At 47.4% G+C, this 23,168-nt stretch overlaps 1 protein-coding gene across 4 annotated transcripts in view; it reads right to left on the reverse strand.

The window, feature by feature from the left end:
* Window positions 1-23,168, reverse strand: part of TRIM37 (tripartite motif containing 37) — a 943,514-nt gene that overhangs the window by 59,332 nt on the left and 861,014 nt on the right. For all 4 annotated transcript variants that reach the window (XM_069226401.1, XM_069226400.1, XM_069226402.1 and 1 more), the window contains 2 exons: window positions 8,679-8,874; window positions 8,077-8,195 (listed from right to left, as the gene is read on the reverse strand). In XM_069226401.1, the coding sequence (XP_069082502.1) occupies window positions 8,077-8,195; window positions 8,679-8,874 (315 nt within the window). The remainder of the gene's footprint in view (window positions 1-8,076; window positions 8,196-8,678; window positions 8,875-23,168) is intronic.

The raw sequence follows: 23,168 nt of genomic DNA on the forward strand, positions 1-23,168 counted from the left end.
GAGCATGTGTGACCAACAGTATGCAGGAGGCAAACAGACTGAGCAGACGAAGGACCTTGAGGACTGGAACGACCGCTCCACTTCGAAACATTGGAACCAACTCCTGAATATCTTGATTCCGCTGAGGCGGAGGAACGGCTCGATCCAATGTTGTATCCAGTACTGCCCCTATGAACAGGAGGCGTTCAGCGGGCTCTAGGTGAGATTTGGGCACGTTCACCGAAAAGCCCAGGTCGAACAACAACTGGGTTGTCGACTGCAGATGATGCAACACAAGCTCCGGGGACTTGGCTTTGATCAACCAGTCGTCCAGGTAAGGGAATACTGCTATCCCCTTCCTTCTGAGCTCCGCCGCAACCACCGACATCACCTTCGTGAAGACTCGAGGTGCCGAAGTAAGACCGAACGGGAGGACCGCAAACTGATAGTGCTGCGACCCCACCACAAACCGGAGATACTTCCTGTGCGACTTGAGTATCGGGATATGAAAATAAGCATCCTGCAAGTCGACAGACACCATCCAATCTCTCTTGTTCAACGCCAACAGCACCTGAGCTAGGGTCAGCATCTTGAACTTTTCCTGTTTGAGGAACCAATTCAAAATCCTCAGGTCCAGAATTGGAAGCAATCGACCATCCTTCTTGGGGATCAGGAAGTACCTTGAGTAACAACCTTGACCCTTTTCCTGCTCCGGAACCAACTCCACTGCGCCCCTTTGAGAGGAGGACTTGAACCTCCTGTTCTAACAACAGGAGGTGTTCTTTTGAACAATAAGATGGGCGGGTGGGATGGGGGGGCGGAAACTCCCGAAAGGGAAGGGTGTAGCCTTTTCCCACAATGCTGATAACCCAAGTGTTTGATGTAATAGCTTCCCACTTGTGAAGAAAATGCAGTAACCTTCCCCCTACAGGAGAGGAGTGAGTGGGAATTAGTGGAAGCCTAAGGCTGCTTCCCCTGCTGCACCCCTCCAGAGGACGAGGAAGAGGCAGAGTGCTGCTGAGAGGCTCCCCTGGTGCGGACCCTACCCCTCCCTCTAATTGATCTAAAGGTGAGAGAAGAGGCAGGTTGCTGGAATCTCCCCCAAAAGGAAGAGGAGGAAGAGCCACGTCCAAATCCACGAAACCTCCTAAAAAACCTGGAGGAGGCAGAAGCAGCAGCTTGCAGTCCTAATGACTTGGCTGTGGCCCTGCTTTCTTTAAACCTTTCCAAGGCCGAATCCGCTTTGGCCCCAAAAAGGTTGTCCCCATCAAACGGGAGGTCCAACAGGGTCGACTGCACGTCCGAAGAGAACCCTGAGTTGCGAAGCCAAGCCTGTCTCCTCGCAACCACCGCCGTGCCCATCGCTCTAGCCACTGAGTCAGTTGTATCCAACCCAGATTGGATAGCCTGGGTTGCAGCAGCCTGAGCATCCGACACGATATTCAAGAGTCCTTGGGGAAGCTCCGTATGCGATGATGTTATTTCGTCCATAAGAGCATAGATGTACCTCCCCAAGATACATGTAGCGTTGGTGGACTTCAACGCCATGCTACAGGACGAGAATATTTTCTTCGATTGTGAGTCCAACTTTTTGGAGTCTCTGTCCCCCGGCACTGTCGGAAAAGATCCAGGCGCAGATCTAGCAGAACAGGAAGCCTGGACCACCAAGCTCTCCGGCGTAGGGTGTCTGGACAGAAAGCCAGGGTCAGATGGTGCAGCCCGATACCTCCTGGCCACCGCCCTATTAACAGCCGAGGAAGATACCGGCTTCTTCCAAACCTCCAATACCGGATCAAGGAAAAAGCCTTGTTAAATGGTAAAAGAGGCTCTGCCGCAGTAGATGCCGGATGTAGAACCTCAGTTAATAAATTCGGTTTCGCCTCCGCTACCGGCAAAGGCAGTTCGAGGAAGTTAGCTACCTTTCTTACTACAGCATGAAAAGTGGCTGCCTCCTCAGTATACTCCCCTGGAGATGACAAGTACCACTCAGGGGAAGTATCCAGCCCACTAGCTGTATCCAGTCCATGAAGACCCTCGCCAGAATCCTCAATTTCTCCTTCCTCCAAGACCCGTTGGTATTCCTGTTCCTCCAAGAGACGGAGAACACGTCTCCTAGAATGTAGCCTCTCTTCAATACCCGGCGTCGACATGGCATCTGCCGAAGTCGAGGAACGACGCCGATCGCTGGATCCATCCGACGCCAAGTCCGGCGCCACAGGAAGCTTCGACGCTGAGCTAGGAGCCGGATGAAGAGAGGTGCGTCTCGGAGTCTCAGATGGTCCTGTCGGGGTCACTGGCCGAAACCCCTAAGTCGATGGGATGGAAACCTCCGGGGCTGAAACCTCTGGAGCCACCGGAGCCGACACAGGCGCCGAGCCCACATTCCCCAAGGGGAGAAAGGGCATGAAGGGTGCTGGCCGTAGCGGCGCCGGAGCACTCAAGGTGAAAGCCAACGGCCCCGAAGGACCAGTCGGAGCACCGCCTGGAGCCATCTGCTGGAAGATGGTAAACATCGCATTAAAAAATGCGGTATTATCGGCTCCAGGGGCAGGAAAAGCCAGATACTGGGGTGCCTGGATCGAAGGCGACCCCGACTCCAGCCTCGACGTCTGGGACGCCGGAGAGAACACCTGAGGCTGCGTCACTTCAACCACTGAAGATGTCTGCCCAGGCAAAGTCGGCGAAGCCGGAGAAGGCAGCGGCGTCAATGGATGTGGAGTGACTGTGGGACTGACCTCCCAAGTCTTTCGACGCCGAGCCGAAGGCGACCTCGATCGAGACCTCTCCTTGCTCGAATGGCGCCGTGAATCCCTACGGCGCCGGGAGTCTCGATGACGCGATGAGACTTCGGTGAGGAGGACTTCCTATGATGTTTCTTCTCCTTCCTTTTTGACTTTGCCATGAAGAGTTTGGCTTCTCGCTCTTTTAGGGCTTTCGGACTCATGTGTTGACATGAATCACATGTTGCGACGTCATGGTCGGAGCTTAAGCACCATAAGCAGTCCGAATGTGGGTCAGTAACGGACATCTTGCCCCCACACTCCCGACAGGGCTTGAAACCAGACTTCCTGTGAGACATAGTAACCTCAGAGAAAAAACACGCAGCAGAAAAACACACTGTAACTTCGAAAGCAACAGTAGCTCCCTCGAAGATAACCGTTTCGAATGCACGGAAAAAATGGAACAGACGTCGGCGAGGACCTCTTATTGCCTGTATGACGTCAGACGGCGTCGCGTGGGCAAATGTGACGTCCTCGTCGACGTGCAGAAGCTAGGAAGAAGATTTCCGTCGAATGCTGGCGCCATGGGAGTATTCATTAGGTGAGGAATCCACAGGTAGTTGTATCCATCAGAAAGGGTGCTTTCCTACACTCTGGATCATCACTGACTGGCGCAGATAGAAAAGAACTGATGGCCGCGCGCCTGGGTGGCGCCTATATAGGTGACCACAACATCACATCTCGCGCCAATGACGCCTCGTTGAACCAAATGGAGCCACCAGATGGCCCACAAGGGGGTACTGCTCAAGCAAAAGTTTCCAGGTCCAGTCTAACGCCTAGGGAAATTCAAAGGTATGGAATCTGCCGCTAGAAGTCTCTTATCAGATACTTTACCCATTGCCTCTAAGTTAAGCCTGCCTGCTTTGTGACAAACTAATGGCGGGTTAAGCACTGGTTAATTAAGTGACTTTTTGTGGTTCACCCTGGAAAGGGATTGCAATTGTCGCCTGAGTGTGGCTTCCACCCCTCTCAACCAATAACCCAATCTCCTACAAAAGCATAGCCCCGACATGCCTGTGAGCAGGACCATGTACCTGGGGAACAAGAGAACTTGCTCTATGATATTTTTTATATCTTGTTGGAAGACCTCCTGGGAAATTGTTTCCTCTCTGGAGATTCATCTGATGGTGAGAATGACTGCTCTGGCACATCCCTAAGGGTACTGGCCAAAATAGCCTGGCGTCCCACGTTCTGATGGCTTTGTGGTTCATCAAGGAACAGGAGTTGCAGACATGGAGGAAATCTTTGTATCAGACACACCACCTGCAGATGTCCTGTGGTTCGATAAGGACATCTTCCTACAAAATTCGTGACAGGGTTTAAGCACCTGTAATCTTAGGAAAAGATATTAGGCACAGTTGTTCTTAGAAGTGCTGAGAAGTGCTTCAATGAGGTCTAGAAAAACAGCAACTGACACCAGTGTACTGGCTGATGGCAATAAAACAGCAATTTGAACTAAGAGACAGGGTGTCATCAGAAAAGAGAGCACTCCTGAAGACTGAGGAGTGGACATGGGATGTTGTAAACAGTCTGCAGAAATCACAACAATGCACCTGAATGCCAAGCCCCTAATAAACACAGGAGAGGCTAAAGGTATAAGCTATTTACATTTGGTAATGATATTTCTAGTATATACTCTACCTACCCGCAGATTCCTCACTTTATGAATATCCCCAGGGGCCAGATTGGATCTTGAAATTTTGCAATACTTCTGCACTGACTTCACCTCAGCGTTTGCTGCACTGTGGAAGTTACATTATGGGGTCCATATAGCGTCACCCTGGTATCTTGGTGTCAATCTTTTCGGAGCCGTCAGAGGAACAGACAATTGCAGCTTTGATTCAAAATGAGAATGCGGAACAATATACTAAATTGAAACCTTATTAAACATTTTGTACTCATGATCATTCTTCAGGACTGGGAGGCAAGTGGGATCAGCGAGTAATCTGCAGGCACGGTAATCTGCAGAATGGTTGTTTCTGAACAAAAGTAACTTTTTCTTCTGATGGATATTTCTAGCAGCAGGGCCCTCGTCTTTTGAAAAGATACCAGTATCCTCTCCCAGGTGGTGGGGTCTGAAAGAGTGGTTAGATCAAAGAATTCTGCTGCACGGAAAGAACAAAATGGCAATCCTGAACACTTCCAAATCCAAGCAGTTACACTTTATTAATGTGTGAAAAAAAGCCCAGGTCGCTGCATGAAAAATCTAAACTATGAGAACTGCCCTGGCCAAAGCCAACCTCAATGCTTTAGCTCTAGTGAAATGAGCATGAATTCTTCCAATTGGTTCCTTTTTAGCAGCAGTATAACAGATTTCAAAACAGAGGACAATAGTGACAGAGTTCTCTTCTGGATTGCCGTGCCCTTCTTGTTGCCTACATAACCAATGAAGAGCTGATCACCAGACACAAACTGTTTTGTGCAATATATTATCATTATTATTATTAATCTTGTAGTGCACGCACGCCTCCTCAAAACAGGCTTCCCAGCACTGACAAATATAACAGCCATGTCAATATAAAAGCTGACCGCCCTTTGAAGGCCAAGCCAAGGTAACCTTTCCTCCTCTTTGGTGGGAAGGGACAGAGGGAAAATGTGGAAAGAGTAATAGACTAGCACATATGGGAAGAGACAAGAAAGCACTTCTCAGAACCAACTTGTCTGGTTAAAACAGACAAAGGATGGATGACATACACTCAAGCCTTCCAGTTCACTGATGCGGCACACTGAAGTGATGACCACCAAAACACAATTTTGAGGGATAAAAGCTGCAACTGGCAGCTGTGTAAGGATTCAAACGGGACTCCTAATAGGAATTCCCGAACCAAATTAAGGTCCCATAGGGGCATAGCAAAAGGAGTAGGTGGGAACACGTATGTTAGACCCTTCAACAATCTCAACACAACAGTGGACTTTGACAGAAATGTTTGATCTGGAAGGAATAAATCAGATCTGAGTAAATGTATCAGGAGAATGGTAAAAAAGTATAACAGCCATGGGAGGAGAGGATGCAAGCCTCTTCATTACTAACAATATAAGCCAGAAATGTATATAATACATTAGGGAGGCCAGAGTCGCTCTGACATTACCATCCAACAATTGATTTTCAGTGCGAAAAATATGTATCTCCAAATAGCTAAAGGTATCAGTTGGCAGTGGAGCTCATCACCAGTCTCAATTAGTTTTAACATATTTTCAGAAGCATTGAACTAGTGAGCATTAGACTCCAATCCAGAAACTTAAAGCCATCTAAGCCCTGAAAGGCACCAACCACATTTCAAGGCTCCCCACGTAAATATGAGATGTCATCCACATTCACTGAATTATATAATGGTAAACAGTCCAAGACTATGGTAACAATAACAATTATGTTAACAATTACCCTGCCTGAGCGGAAGGCCAGCGGTACTACAGACTCTGCAAAATAATACAGTGGGAGCAGGTAACCCTGCCAACCATACTTTTGTCCGAGATGACCCCCCACGTTTGTATGCGGACTGGTAGGCCAATATATTATAAATGAGTCCATGTAAGAAACCAGCTACTTAGCTAATGGTGTAAATAAAGTACCATTGTAGGGGATGAAAGGACTTTTCAATATCTATTGAAACCGCTAGGGCCTTCGAAGAAACCTCTCAGGGGAGAATGAAAGCCTGCTCCAGCATTTCTATAAAGGGTACTGTACTATGAGTGGTAACAAATCCTGTCTGATCAGTGTAGGTAAGTTGGTCAAGACTGGGAAGTAAACTATTTACTATAATGATACTGAGCACCTTATAATCCACATTAAGAACAGATACTGGCCTCTAACATGTCATCTCTTCCTTGTCCTTTCTCTTTTTCAGTAGTGGGATGATCAATGTCTCCGACACTGCTGGTGGGAGGTAGCCTAGCACCAATGGCTTTGCTATAAAGTTCAGTCAGAATAGAAGTCAAATCATCTATGTAGGTTGCATAAAGATCAATAGGTGAAGCATCCAATCCAAACACCTTGCCTCTGGTGTTGCCAGAGCTTTTACTGAACCTCACACTTTCTGCACTGAAATAATCATGGCCTTCAGAGGTTGCAGCCTCACCAGACCTTCTTTCCTAGCCACTACGACAATCATGAAGGGGCTAGGTATTGGAGTCCTCCCTCACAGCATGAAGCGGAGTATAAGAAGCCTTAAAAGCTGTGTTAATTTCTGACTGAGTATGAACCAGTTGTCCCTCCGTGTTATGTGTCTTCAGTATTTGGGAGCTCCATTTAACGGGGTTGGCAGGCCAGGCTTTATCGCACTTGTCACGCGACTATTGCAACTATCATTTCAAACAGTTCCTCCTCCGGAAAACTATAAGCGGAAGCAGATTTCCTGTGCCAGCATTTTCTAACTTCTCCTGCTTCAGAATTTCCCCGGGGAGTTGCACTTGGCCCTGAGACATTGTGACTATGCACTGTTGTCTTATCACAATTTTAAACACTTCCCATTCTCAGAGAGGGGATGCAGCCGAACCTTTGTTCTTTCTAAAATAATTACAAATAGTTTCCCTCAATCTGGTCTTAAAAGGCAGATCTTCGGGGGCTTCTACATTAGGCTTCCAAGCCAGGATAACTGTTCTGGGACTATCCCACCTGAACGTCAACAGGCCCATATGCCTCTTTGGCAATGAGACCTAATATATATAAAGCAGGTGCAGAAGACACCTGAATTCTTTAGATTGATGTTCCTAAGGTATTAAATACAATCACTGCCTAGTTCAGTTACTGGAAATGGTCCTTCATCCTAAATGCATTCCTTGAAGCAGGTGCTAAAGGGACCATGGAATACAGTGAGGCAAGTGCAGTGAGCACAAAAAGTGGTGAGTGGAGATGGCAAAAAAATGTCATTGACGAAAAAATGGGAATTCCACTAAGAAGTTTTAACCTAGGGGAGTTGGAAAAGCAAACAGAGGATGAGGGCACATACACACCTGCAATGAGATACTAGTACTCATGTTAAGAGACTGCATTCCAAACGGGATTTTGTTTGTAGACTCGCCAGCAGCTGTGGACAAGACAAGGTATGCAACTTTCATACGTCAGATCTTTCACTCTTACCATACCAATGCAAATCCAGCATCAGCAACAACTAAAACAATCTCAATAGTGATTAGGATATTACACAAAAATATAGGACTGGAAACAGTGGAGGTGGTCAGCCTATGCAAGTAAACATGTATTTCATCCAGACAGTCTCTTTACTACCTCTTCCTATAACGTTTTTACAAGTGAAAAATAAGTTTTACATTACCTTTTAGTGCCATACAAAGCAATACCTAAATATCAATGCTGACATACCGTCATCTATTGTGGATGAGGCCTCTTCAGACAGCACAGCTTGCACCTCTCCAGGTTCAGAGCCAGAGTCCGAGCTGACCAGCAATGCAGAATCTAAACCACACCCTTTCGAACTGGGCCTACAGGAAAAGCAAACAGGGTGACGGATCAGAAGATTAAGAAATGTTATATATCTTCACAATCAAACAATTCATTATTGAGTAGGAAAGAGTCTCAACAATAATCAAGTAGTGTTCCAATTAATGAGATTGAGGTGTTCTAGATTTCCTAAAAGACGACGGTATAATGTCTTCCTTGTTATAGCACCACTAAATGGTTTACTTTGTCCATGTCAAAGCAAATTTTCCTCTTCGAAACATAAGATTAAATATGGTGGGAAAAGTTAACTCTACTCACAAACACTGCAAGCTCATTGCTGTACATAACTGTATCATATTGGGACCTCAGAAAGAATAGCTTAACCACTCGCGGAGTCATCAATCTGCACACAAATTTTACTACCTTAATGAGGAAGAAGACTCTAAAGTGCCAGTGGGTTTCAGCAAGCACATCATTCGTATATTCAAATTACAGAATGATATTTAGTAAAACCTCTCACTTACCCAAATGTGCCAATCTTCCTTGCCTTCTCAGCAGACGTGAACCCATTCAGGCTGGAAACACTCTGAACACTCAATCCCAAAACATCAGACTGCCTTTCATCAGGCTTGGCACTAGCTGATACCTCCATGTGAGTACCACTTCCTACTGATCGAGGAGATCCGCGCCTGCCATTTTGTTTTGCAGCTCCGACACAGCCTTTGAGAAAAGCAAAACATGGGTTACATTTACTTGCCAGAAGATGGAGCAATGAAATTCTAACATTGACAGCCGTAAACCCATTGCTGAAACTATCCTGCAGTCACAACCTCAACACTGTACACTTTGTGTTCTGCACACTGTTGTTGTCTGCTTCAATACAGCATGTTTGAAGTAAGTGACCTGCAACCATTACCAACTCTCTCAATGTTTTTGTTTTAAAGGCTACTGAAAGAAACCAAATACCCTTAGTTTATACAACTATGAGAGCAGTGATGCATCAATTATGATGGCGGGCTTCAGTAAAGAGCAGAGTTCTTCAAAAGAGGAAATCTCAATGGGTTTCCAGACACAGGTGTGGATGATACAAGAATTAAAAAACAGTGAACTCAGTACAGACATACTGTGGCTTTGAAAATCCTGTTCTGTATCAAAATGAACTGGTAGCTACAAAAAGTAGAATGTCTGTCCAACTCCAACATCATGGGCAACAAAAACGGATGTGGCCCAACTTCAGTCGAAGAAAGTGTGCATCTGTGTTCTCCTTATGAATTTTCCTACACGCTTAAAAAAATGGAGTAGAAAAATTGCCTAGATTCACATCCTGTGTTTTTCCGGATGGCAGCTTTTATATTAGTGATTGCTCAATGTCAAACGGCAAACCATAAGAAGATGGTGCTAGAAATTTATTGTCTACCAATCATGAATGTAAAGGGTATGTTGATTCCTTAATCTAACTTTGAGGGAGTTGCAAATGAAAAATACAGAACTGTTAACAGGTGTAATAGACTCCTGAGGTAGCAACATGCACACCTATAAAAAATAAATAAAAAAAAAAGCAAGAGGAATGTAAATACCAGGACACAGATATCATCTAGTAACACTGAAAGAGAAACAAGAGCTTACCTTCCGTAACATTCTTTCTGGTGGATAACTTAACCAAATTCCTCACCTTTTGAATTCCCCAGGCGTCAAATAGGATCCTGAATCTTCTTCTGCAAAAGCTCACACGAGCTGATAGTTGTCACCTTTGGAACCTTTGCAGCGCTTTGCAATTCCTCCAGAAATGCTGACCACCAATGGCCTCCCTGCCACCCCGTTTAAGGACCTCAGTCTCTTTAAAAAAAAATAATAATAATAATTCTGTACCTGTAGAGGCAGAGGAACTGACTGACTAATTCTTAATCAGGCAGTGTGCTGAATCTTAATTGGGACCTTATGATCTATCTGAAGTCTACTCAACAGAACGAGGAAGGTGGATCAGTGAGAAAACTGAGGTTAGATAGGATATCCACCAGAAAGAGCATTACGAAAGGCAAGTAACTTTAACGGATACTTCCAACTGTAGATCCCTAACCTTATGAACAGCTAACAAAGTAGTACACAAAGGGGTAGTGGATCTGAGGAATACATTTTAGCAAAGAAAATTTTGCAGGAATGAAGAAGCAAAATTACTTTTCCTGTGAAGATAGCAGTCTGGCAGACGTTCAGCTCTGGAAAATCCTAGCCAAAATTGCAGAATTAGACCGAAAGCCTTCAGGAGGCGCATTCTTGGTGAAGGTGTAGCATTTCTTTCTTTCTTTTTAAAAAAAAAATGTTTTTACTAAAATTTTTCATGATGAAGAAGTTACTCATTTTCAGCTACACATTATCTGGTAGAGACTCTATATAGCAGCAGATTCCTTACCTCAGAATTTCCTGGCGTCATCTTGAAATCCAGAACTTTTGCAAAGCAATGTCCTTGCGTGCGCCGCCGGGTGGCATTGTTCAAATCTGTGTGGAGTCGTCGGCGTCTTTGGAGCCATATGTGACGTCACCGTCGCCTATGAAGGCTCCACAAAGGCACGCGTACATCAGTTCCTTTTCCACAAACTTCCATGCCTTAAGCACAGAGCCATGGAAAGAAATAACAGTCTGACTGTGCAAAAAACGTGGGCCCTGAAAGCGACAATCCCTGACTGTATTAGACGTGTCTTCAGAGTGTGGAGGCATGGGTGGGTATAAGGAATCTGCAGCTAGATAAAGTCTCTACCAGATAATGCGTTACTGAATTTAACTTGTTCATCTGATAGAGACTTTTTTTTTATATATAGAAAAATATTCTTTTGTTAATCTATTTTTAGAACCACAGGATTCATTTAGCAGGTAAGTACATTAAATGAAAGGTACTGTGCATAGTAATAGTTGAGACTTTGAATAGATTCAGTATTGTACACTGTTTTCATTCAAATGGAAAAAAAGCTATTTTAAAAGTGGACACTGCAATTTTTAACAGTTCCTGTGGGAGGTAAGTACTTACGGGTTCAGTTTCAGGGGTATAGGTAGCCCACTGCTGGGGGGGTTCAAGGCAACCCCAAGCACCCAGCACCAGCAACACAGGGCAGATGCAGAGGTCAAACATGAGCCAAAATAACATGGGTGCATATGGAGACAGGGGGTACTCCTATTCCAGTCTGCTTGCAGTTAAGTACCCGCGTTGTCGGAGGGCAGACCAGGGGGGGGGTTTGTCGGAGTACTTTGCACTGTAGGCAGGGCACAGGGGGGCCTCTCGGGCAAGCCACCGACTGGAATACTGAATAGTGGGAAGCTTGGTATCAAATTTCTCAGAATAATGAACCCACACTGTTGCCATTGCTGGATTTATTATAAAATGCACACAGAGGGCATCTTAGAGATGCCCCCTGTATTTTATCTAATCCTTCAGTGCAGGACTGATTGGTCTGTGCCACTAAGAGACGAGTTTCTGACCCCCCTCAAAGGCTTAAGCCTGGTGTTACAGTGCCCCAGGGCATTTCAGCTAGTGGAGATGCCCGCCCCCTAGACGATACCCCACTTTTGGCAGCAAGCCCGGAGGGATAATGAGAAAAACAAGGAGGAGTCACCCCCTCAGTCAGGTCCACCCCTAAGGTGACCAGAGCTGAAGTGACCCCCCCTCCTTAAGAAATACTCCATCTTGCTTTAGAGGATTTGAACCAATAGGGATGTGCCCCCCTCCCCAAAGGGAGAGAGCACAAGGAGGGTGTAGCCACCCTCAGGGACAGTAGTCATTGCCTACTGCCATCTAACCCTAACACACCCCTAAATTTAGTATTTAGGGGCGACCCTAAACCCAGCTCTTGAGATGCCGGATGACCTCAAGAAAGAAGGACTGCTGAGCTGAAAACCCTGCAGAGAAGAGAAGGAGACACCAACTGACTCGGCCCCAGCCCGACCAGCTTGTCACCTACTTTGAAAAGCTGTACGAAAAGAAGTAATGCGTCTTGCAGGTCCGGGGACCCCTGAAAAGCCTTCAGGTGACTGCCTGCATCACTGAGAACTAAGAAACTCCTGTGGACAGCGGACCTGCCCAAAGAAAAGGCCAAGAAACCAACACTAAAGGGACTCACTCCAGAAGCGCGAGTCCAACTACTCTGCAACCGACGCCCCCGGGTCGTGTCCAGAGAAAGCAGCTATCCAGAGAGGACCCCCAGGCGACTTAGACGACGTGTCCACCCTGGGCTGACCTCTCTGCACCCCCACGACGACACCTGCAGAGGGAATCCTGAGGACCCCACTGACCGCAACTGCCTGGAGAAGCACTGCACCCACAGCCCCCAGGCCCGTGAGAAACAGACCACAGGTGCAGCTATGACCAGCAGGCGGCCCTCACCCTTGCCCAGTCGGTGGCATGCCTGACAGGCCCCCATGTGCCCTGCCTGCGGCACCTAATTGACCCCCGGGTCACTCCATAGAGTTCTATTGAGAACCCAACACCCTGTTGGCACACTGCACCCGACTGCCCCTGTGCCGCTGAGGGTGTGGTTTTTGTGCCTTGTTGGGGCCCCTCCAGTACTCCTCCAAACCACCCTGGTATGCTCTCCGGCAATGCGGGTACTTAACTGCAAACAGACTGGAACCGGAGTACCCCCTGTCTCCATAGGCGCCAACGTTATTTTGGCTCCTGTTTGACATCTGCACCTGACCGGCCTTGTGTTGCTGGTGCTACGTGCTGGGTGTTGCCTTGAACTCCTAACGGTGGGCTACCTATGCCCCAGAGACTGAACCCGTAAGTGTGGTACTTACCTCAGAAACTGTACTTTACTTACCCCCCTCTAGGAACTGTGGAAAATTGCACTGTGTCCACTTTTAAAATAGCTTTTTGCCATTTTAAAGAAAACTGTGTACAATATTGAATCTATTCAAAGTCTTAAGTATTACTATGCAAAGTAGCTTTCATTTAATGTACTTACCTGCTAAATCAATCTTTAAAATAAATTAACAAAATAATATTTGTCTATATAAAAACCTATTGGCCTGGAGTTAAGTCTTTGAGTGTGTTTTTTCAATTGTTGCTTGTGTGTGTACAACAAATGCTTAACACTACCCTCTGATAAGCCTAACTGCTCGACCACACTACCACAAATAGAGCATTAGTATTATCTATTATTGCCTCTGTCAAGCCTCTTGGGGAACTCATTTTGATATAGTTTATACAGAGCCAGATTCCTACGCAAGCCCTCTGAGAAATCTATGTACAATAGGTGATTTGAATAACAGACTGATCAGGCAACTGAAGAAATGCCAATAAGGTGGAAAGATAACGACTGAGAGTGCCCAAGGCAGACCCATCCTGGGCAAGGGATAAGACACAGAGAAGAAAATCAGAGAGAGAAGCAGATTAATAGATCTTTCTGTACAATAACTTACAGAACAATTCCAATGGCCGGCATATACTATGTTGGTGGAGGGACGCCTGGCTGCTAGAATAACCTTACAGACATCACAAGGAAGGTCGAAGGCTGTCAACTGTCGTCACTCAACCCATGATGGCATAGAGGTAACAGGTTTGGGTGGAGAACCCTCACCTGCTGCTGCGAAACAACACCTTCCCAAAGGGGCAGCCTGATCGGAGGACCGATGCTCAATTTCAGAAGCTCAGGATACTAGACTCTCCTTGCCCAGTCCGGAGCCACAAGGATTACTAGGGCCTGGTCGTTCTTGATCTTCTTGAGAACTCTGGGTAGAAGTGGAATGGATGGAAAGGCGTAAAGGAGGACTGAGTTCCACTCGTGACAAAAAGCATCGCCGAGCGAGTGCCGCCTTGGAAACTCAAACGCACAATAGTGTTGACAATGCACGTTCTCTGAGGAGGCAAACAGATCGCCCCAGGCCCGGGCGATGGTGGCAGCTAACTGTCCTATTTACAGGAGCCTCTATGCTGGGTTTGGACCACGTCCCCACCAGGACATCCGTGAAGACTTCATTAAAAGCTTCCGATGTGGAAACCCCCGGCTGAAGGTTAGTCCTGACTGGCACCCTAAACAGAACTAGGTCCAAGACCTCAGCTGCCCTATACACAACCATTGCATACGATGCTCCCTCCTCTTTATCCACTGTAGGAGGGGAGAGCATGCTAGTATCTGGAGAGGTATCCAGTCCACTGGCCTCTCCAGACTCCTCATTTCAGTCCATTTGTTCCAATCGGGACTCCAGAGGCTCCTGGGACTCCTCCCATTCTTGCTGGTCACGTCAGAATCAGCGTCAAGCGAGACTATTCCGGAGCATCGGTTATCAGAATGGGGCTCATGCTGTTGTTGGAGCCAGGAAAGTCGACGTTGGGAGCGAAGCCGGAGGAGGCAGACTGTGAGGACTCGTGTTGTTCCAGATCCAATATCAGATCAAAGAGACCCCATCGGCGCTAAGGCCGAAGCCACTGGCATGGAACCTGATGGGGCCCCTTGCGACCCCGCAGGGCCTGAAGGTGTAGCAGTGGGGCCAGCTAGCTCAAATACGAGACGCATGGCCTCGTAAAACTCTTAGAGCTGAGTGGGTGTCGCTCTGGCTCCCAGAAAGGGGGGAGGCTGGGAGACAGCCCTGGCAACATTTCCGCGGAACACTGCCTGGAAGGTTGACGTTCCTGATTTGCCTCGTCGGCCGACAGGCAGGGTGAAGTCCGCTTGGACTTCTTCTTCTTGTGCTTCTTCCCTGAGTGCCCAGAGGACCTCGAGTGGGACTAAGAGGACTTGGGGCTCCTGGAGCGGTCCCGCGACAACCTTCTTGACCGGGACGGTGACCACCGAGGAGTTGTGCCTGTCGACATCAACTGCGGGCCGCCATTAGACTCAGGGACTGCTCCCTCAAAGGTTTTGAAGCCATGGCCCGGCAGTCAGAACACAACTGAGTTGTGGTTGTAGGAAGCTGGCCTGGTGTATGGTGGCACCTTATACCAGGTCCAGGCAACCCCTATTAGTGAATGAAGACAGTATCTAGGAAGCCAGGGCTCTCTTGAGGTAGCTGTGGATGAGCAGCCAAGACTTATCTAGGAGACATGCAAAGCTTGTACAACACCACAATAGTCACACAGTATCTTATCATACATGAAAAGAACCACACAGTGTTACAAAAATAAAGGTACTTTATTACAGTAACACTACACTAGATTACTTATAGGCAGTCCTCCAACCAGAGGCAAGTATACTATATCTACATATATACACACACATATATATATATATATATACACACACACACACACACACACACACACACACACACACACACACACGATATCAATCAGACATTAGCATAGACAGAACGAGCATTACCAAGAATTGAAGAAAATAGCCAGGGCCCTAGGGGAGGGCCAAACCATATACTAAAATAGTCGAATTTGAAATGAATTTCCCAACCCAAGGGTATGGAGTAGTTAGACGAGAGCTGGGAGAACTCGGATCCCCAAGATGTGAGTACCTTAGTGACCCCCAGCGACCAGAGTTAAGTATGTGGTTTTCCCCAAGGACTAACAAGAGGACTTAGAAAATGGATTGTGCAAGAACAGAACCAGACCGGAGGAACTCAAAGGTGGATTCTGGAAGAAGAGGAACTGCAAAGGAAGGGGACCTAATCAAGTCCATGATGGAGTGTCCAGTCAGGGCAGGAGCCACTACCCACCCTTCTGTGGATGAAAATCTGGGTCGACAGAGGAAGGAGAAGTCCAGCTGTGGAGTCCAAGAGCTGTAGAGGAGTCCTTGGAGCGGTGCAGATGGTGTCCCATGTCAATCGCCGGGTCACAGATGGTCAGTGGTTAGGAGAACCACCAACATGCCTTGGCAAATGAAAGAGGAGGCAAAAGAAGAGTTGCAAGGCTGAAGAGGTCCAGCAAGGTCCAGGGGACTCATCCGTTGGAGGGGAGTCCAGGCTGACCCTCAGCAGTCGGAAGAGCCAGCAGATGTAGCCTCCACAGGCAACCCACTGGCAGCAGGCACAGTAAATTGCATTGAGGCCCAATCAGCACACCTGGAAAGAAGTCCCACATCGTTGGAGCAGCAGAGGAGAGACTGTCCTTGCAACGATGAGGTGCTGGGGGCCAGGGCTTCTAGGAGCATGGAGATCCCTTAGAGCAGGAGACAGCAAGCCTTGGTTGCTGCAAGAGTCGCAGTGCACAGGGGTACTGTCCTGCAAGAAGAGACAAGGGCTCACCATCTCCCAAGTTGGAAAGTGGGCAGAGAGGACCAAGGGGACCACTCCAGACCACCACCTATGATGCAGGATCCACGCAGTTCCAGAGGAGAGTAGATCCTTTCAGCCGGACATCATTGCTGTAGGTGCCTGAAGATGCAGGGAAGTGACTCCTTCACTCCAAGGGAGATTCCTTCTTGCTTCTTGGTGCAGCTGAAGTCTTGCCGACCCCAGAGGATGGACAGCCAGGGGAATGTTGAAGTTGCTGGAAAGAGTCAGGGAAACAATGTTGCAAGGCAAGGTCGTCTCAGGAGTTGCAGTCTTGTCGGCTCCTGTAGTGTCTAGTTGCGGTTCCAGTGGCCAGGAGCAGAAGTAAATGATGCAGAGGAGTCCTAATGGAGTCTTGCATGCCGAATCTGGGGACCCACCCGCAAGGGAATCCCTAAATAGCCCTAAAAGAGGGTTTGATCATCTTGCATGGTGGCCACCTATCAGGAGGTGTCTCCGACATCACCTGCTTGACCTGGCCACTCAGATGCTCCTAGGGGCCTCTGCACATCTGGTTTCAAGATGGCAGAAACGAGTGACCACCTGGAGGAGCTCTGGGCACTACCCCTAGGGTGGTGATGGACAGGGGAGTGGTCACTCCACTTTTCTTTGTCTAGTTTTGCGCTACAGAAGGTACCGGGGTCCCTGAGTTGGTGCAAACCAGTTTATGAAAGAAGAGCACCAATATGCCCTTCAAAGCAAACCAGTGGCTTGGGGAAGCTACTCTCCCCAGCCTTGTAACACCTATTTCCAAGGGAGAGGGTGTTGCCTCCCTCTCCCACAGGAAATCCTTTGTTCTTTCTTCCCCTGCCTGAGCTGGTAAAGCACCAGGAGGGCAGAAACCTGTCTGAAGGGCTGCAGCATTATCCCCAACATCACCGGCACTGAACTCGCCAGCCGACTAAAGTAAAAGACGGTGTTATCGGTATACATTGACATGATATGGACGGTGTTCCAGACTTGTATACCCCAGTTCCTAAGATCTTGTCTCAAGTATATTGCCAGTAGCTCCATCGCCAAGGCAAATGGGAGTGGTGACATGAGGCAGCACTGTTGCGTGCCCCTCCCTATATGGAGACTCGTACATTCAGCTCACAGTCCGCACCTTTGTGGTGGGCTCAGTGTACAGGAGTCACAAACCGGGATATGAAACCTGGCACCAGCACCATGCACCTTAACACCTCCCACAGATATTCCCAGTTCAGGGTGTCAAAAGCTTATTCGATGTCCAGCGCCACTGGTGCAGCTTCTATGCCTGACTCCGGAACCGAGTGCAGCACGTGTGAAAGGTGCTGAAGGTTCATATGGGTACCCCATTCTAGCATAAACCCACATTGGTCCTCACCTACCAGATGTGTCACGACTTGCTGTAATTTCATTGCAAGTGTTTTCAAAAGTATTGTTGTATCAACATCCAGCATGGACAGCAGCCTACAGAATCCCGGGTCTCTCGAATCTTTATCTGGCTGAGGGATCATCACAATGAGGGTATCGAGCATAGGAGGAGGCAGTGTACCTTGTGGCCTGGCCTCCAAAAACATTTCTGGGAACTAGCAAATCGGAGTAAGTCCGATAATACTCCACTGGGAGACCATCAGGACCTGGGCACTTACCGCAAGCCATATCAAATATGCCAGTTCTTTTTTCTTTGTGTTGTATCTCCCCCTCTAGTCCCTCCCTCTGGGCCACTGCATGGCAGGGTACATCAATCTGATCCATGAAGGTCAGCATCCCATTCAGTGTGTCTTCAGCAGGCATCCCGTATACCCCTTCCAGGTGTATACTTTTCCCAACTTAACCCAAGATGACCTGCTATGCCAGCTCTGCCTGGGCTAATCAAGGAAGGAATCAAAGGGGGAGGTCTCCCCATTTAGGCAACTATGCCAACAGCTGCCCAAATTCCCTCCCTCCCTATGAAGCCTTGTGTAAAAATCTAACCTGTCCCATAACTCTCGTACTCTACGCTGTGCCGAATGTAGAGCCCCGTCCACCATCTTCATCTACTGACCTCCCACCTGCTGTTGCAGTCGGGTCAATACCCCCTCTCCCTCAAGTAGGTCTTGTTGTAGTCACCGCCTAGTGCCAGAGACCCTTGAGAGGCTCTCCTTCCTCACCACCACCTTCAGTGCACTCCACTCCATACGTCAAAGCATCAACGAGCTCTAACTGATCTTGAAATTCCCCAGCAATACCACTTGGATTTCCTCATTAAAAACTGGACTCCGCAGCGCCTGCTGAGTGCTTTTGATTGGCATCTATAAGAGACTGTTTTTACCTGGTGCATAGTGTAGGCAGACAGGAGAGATTGCACTGTTTGTAACTTGTGGGAAGGCACTCATGCACTGTATGTGACAGGCATCCCTCACTGTACTTACATTTTGGAAAAGAGCTGAATATTATGTATCAAGCAGAGACTTGTAACTTGCTCTTAGATCCTGGGAAGATGGAGTACCTACTTTGGAGACCCTGGCAGAACCAACTCTGTTTTCTTAGCCTCCTCACCACTCTCACTCGCCTCCCTCAGCTCTATCATTCTCCTCATACTGAATTTCCACTACCAATAGTTCTCCATCTTTTTCTCCCATACCACTTTCCCTTCTGTTTGCCCCTCCAGCCTTTCTGCACCCCTTTTCCAGCTTAAACAGTTACTTTTTTTTCTCTGCTGCACCTCACCTGTTTTCCCAGTGTATCTCTTCTGTTGCTCTTTTCCTCTCCCTATAATTAGCCTTCTCTTTCTGTCCACTTCTCTCTGCTCCTTTATCAGTCTGTCCTTTTCTGTCCCCTATATCCTTGTTGCTAAAGTCTTTATCCATTTTTAGGTTGAGCGCTAAAGCGCTTTGACCTGTTTTAAGTATTGTGTGCTTTTAACGACGCCCACCTCACGCTCATCCCTTTCACTCGTTTGTGGGCTTGCCTTTCAAAAATACTCTGTTATCAATGGTAAATACTTTACGTTTGTCCCTCCTTGAGGAGATTTTGTTATCGCTATGTAGACTGACCCTGTTACATGGATAATTGCACAATTGCCAATATGTTTGACTGTGAGCAAACTTATTTTTCCTTTTGTGTCTCTCCTTCACGTTCATGGCAGCCATGGTGCTTTAAATCGTTTCGTTTTTGTCAACTAATGTAGGCAAGAAAAGTCCAGTTACAAATTTACAACGCCAAAAGCTCTAACTGGAGCAAATGCAAGATCGATTGCATTGCAAATGCTCGTTAAGTACATGTGCTGGCACTGGTCACTAGGATTTCCCCAGCTACATGATGCCTTCACTGAAAATAGGGATGTTTGGTATCAAACATCTCATGTTAATAAACTCTCACTGATGACAGTGATGGATTTATTAATGCATGCCTCTAGAGGGCACCTTAGAGGTGTTCCCTGGAAACCTACCAACTATCCGTGTGGGGACTGACAAGTTTTAGATAGCCTGCCACCATCAGACAAGATTATGGCACCCTAGAGTTACAGCCTTTGCTCTCGGGCAGTCAGAGACAAAGACTGCTTTGGAGAGGTGTTTTCACACCCCATCCAACCGGAAGACCTGTGACTCTGAATTCCAAGGCAGGGGGCTTCAAAGAAGCCCGCCACCATTAGTTTGCAGATCTGGTGTCACTCACTGAAGAGTTGCCCACCCCAGGGCCCACTTAGCACCACGACAGGCAGGAAATTTTGTATTCAGGGAGGTATGTCCACCCCTCAGGTCAGTTTCATCGCTAAGTTGCGCTGCCTGATGTGGACACCACTTTTAGAAAGCTGCCATCTTGGTGTTTAGGAACTCTGAGACAGGGTTATGCCCACTTCCCACAAGAAGTGGTCATATAGGGAGTGCAGTGACCCCATGGGTAGGTTGCCCATTGACTATTACCTTACACTCCCCGGAACACCCCTAAATGCAGCATTTAGGGGAGCCCCTGACACCAGGAAAGCAGATTCCTGTTGACCTAAGGAGGAGGACACTGAAGAGCCGTGAAGCCAAAGGAAGAATAACCTGACCTGGACTCAGCCCTGCTGGCCTTTCTGCTGCTCCTGCCGAACTGCGCCAAGTTTGTCTTGTCCTGCAGCTGTTGTGCCTCCAAAACCTGGGGGGACTGCCTGCCCTCAACAAAGACCCAGGTACTCCTGTGTAGCAGCAGAGGTGCTTCCCTGCATCTTACAGGCATCCCAAGACAAACTGTGAGGACTCCGGACCGCCTAAAAGCTGACACCTGAAAGCACCATTGCACCTGTGCCACACAGCCCGAGTCGAAGTGGACCAACAGTGTCAGCGTGGTTTCCCAGCCCTCAAGAAATGAAGCCCACCTTAGACTTACCCACTGTAAACTCACCAACGCTGCCTGCAGCCTCTGCACGCAGACTTCCTCAATCGCAAGTGCCCCAGTGGAGAAAACCCAACACATCAAGACACCTTTGCACCCGTCACCCCCGGACCGTGGAGAAGAGGACCCGAGGTGTCCCCACGTCCCCGGCCATCCAAAAATTTAAACCCACTTGTTGGTTCTCCTCCACTGGATCCCCAGTCCTCATCTGTAGCATCTTTGCAACCGGACCGATCCCTACTGACTAATATTGGGCAACCAACGCTGGACTACACCTCTGTACCCGGCCTCCGCATTTCTGCCCAGTTGGGCTGTTGGTGTGTACTGGGTAAAGGTCAGGACCACACCTCAAGTCCAGGAGATTGATGCCGTAAGTTGTTGTACTGTACCTATTTGCCGTCTTTGTTTTTCCTCCATAAGATAATACTGCAGCTTCCAAAAATTGCACTAAGTGACGACTTTTAAAAAGTGTAAAGATTTTTCTTGCAAAACATACGTAACTGATCTAATTGATTCTGATGCCTAAACATATATAAAGATACTTGTTATTTTTTGTAAATTGGTGTGGATCTCCATTTTGAATCGTGTTTCTATTTATTGACTGTGTGTATCTGCAGATGTCTCACACTCCTCTCTGATAAGCCTAAGGCTCCTCGACTGCACTACCCCCCAAAAAGAGCACCTTTAAATTGCTAGGACAGGTCCCTGTCAACTAGTAAGGGAACCCCTGAACTCTTTGCACAATATATCTCATTTTGTATTATATAAAGAGCCAACTTCCTACAGACATTGCCTGCAGCTAAATGATGCTGCATACAGAGGAGACCACTGTGAAGAAAACAGAGTCAGCAACTTTAAAGAAAAACGGTGCATGGGTTCAAAAACGTCTGCGATTCAAAGACCAATTCAAGGTCCCACTGCAGCACAAGAAAAGGCACATGAGGACACATATGCAAGCCCTTTCAACAAACTCATCACAACTGTTGACTTAAAAAATTAGGGCTGATCAGGCAAACGCTGGAAGGGTAAAAGTGCTGACAAGTAACTGTTAACAGTGACCACAGCAAGACCTTGCTGGGCCAAACACTAAACAAATTGTAAGAAAGCTCAGCTTAAACTGTATCAACCAGACGGCCCATGCACCAGGGCTAGAATAGACTGACTTTATGGTTGGGCAGCCTTTGACACAGTCAACCGTTACACTTCAAATGCACATTGGAGACTTTTATGGGATTCACTGGCTATTTCCTTCACTGGTTCTCCTCCTCCCTTTCCAACCAACACTTGTTTATTCACATGCGCTCCTCAAGGGCCCAAAAGGCCTCTATCACTTGTAGGGTTCCCGCGGGGTTGATATTTTTTCCTGTCATCTTCAAGCTCTACCTACATGGAACCGCTTGGTGCTCTACTCACAGATAACTGCATCAAGAGCCACCAATATGCTAATGATACACAACTCTACTTAAAGGTCTCCTCTGCTACAGACAACCAATGCCTCAAACACTGCCTGCACATCATCCAGACCTAGATTTTCAGTGCCTAACTGAAGCTCAACCCAGCTAGCACAGAATTCCTATTATTTGACAAGAACAACAAGAAACAATAAAAACCTGGCTTAATGAAAGGAACCTTGACAGCTTTAAATCTAAACTTTCACTGAATGCCAAGTCGCTTGGATTGACCCTGGACACCAACTTCACCTTCAAGGAAAACATTGTATTAAAAACCAAAGATGGCATGGCACCAGTTCTCTCATCTAAAGGAAGTGAAATTGTTTCTTCGAGAAAGTGGCTACAGAACTGCTGTTCAGACCCTCATACTCCCACATGTGGATGGTGTTAACATTCTACTCACTGGCCTCCCAGGCTCCACACTGGAACCTTGTAAGGGCATCCTACACGCTGTAGCACATCTCAACCAGGGCCTTAAGAAATATGAACACATCCCCCTCCATCCTGATGGAACTCCACTGCCACACCATGCTGTCCCACACCATCTTTCAAACTAGCTGCATCATCTCCAAAACCATCACAACTACCACCCGCACTTTTCTTGCAAATAACCTACCCATCGCTGGTAGTCATCAGCAAACACACAGCCAGGACACCATCAGACTGCTGACTATAAAGTGTGAGAAAAAAAAAAACACACAACAAAAAACAGGGTGACAGGGATTCCCCCATCGATGCCCCCAGGATTTGGAACAACATCCCATATACATCAGGGCCGTCTGAACAAGGTTCCAGTTCAGGAAATTGTTGAAGACTCACCTCTGTAAAGAACATTACATCACAATGCATTAACCAGCTACAACCCAGCTACCTTTCCTATCACTCATTGCCTTTCTTTTGTTTTGACTCTGTCCAGCACTCTGCTGCCATTTGGATAGGTGTGCTCTTTAGAACTTCCGTATTACATTCATACATGGGTGACGTGCAGTAAAAATCACATCAAAAACTTTCATAGACTTGTCAACAAACGCGCAGTTG

This window comes from Pleurodeles waltl, chromosome 3_1, assembly GCF_031143425.1.
Source record: "Pleurodeles waltl isolate 20211129_DDA chromosome 3_1, aPleWal1.hap1.20221129, whole genome shotgun sequence".
NCBI classification, from domain to species: Eukaryota; Metazoa; Chordata; class Amphibia; order Caudata; family Salamandridae; genus Pleurodeles; species Pleurodeles waltl.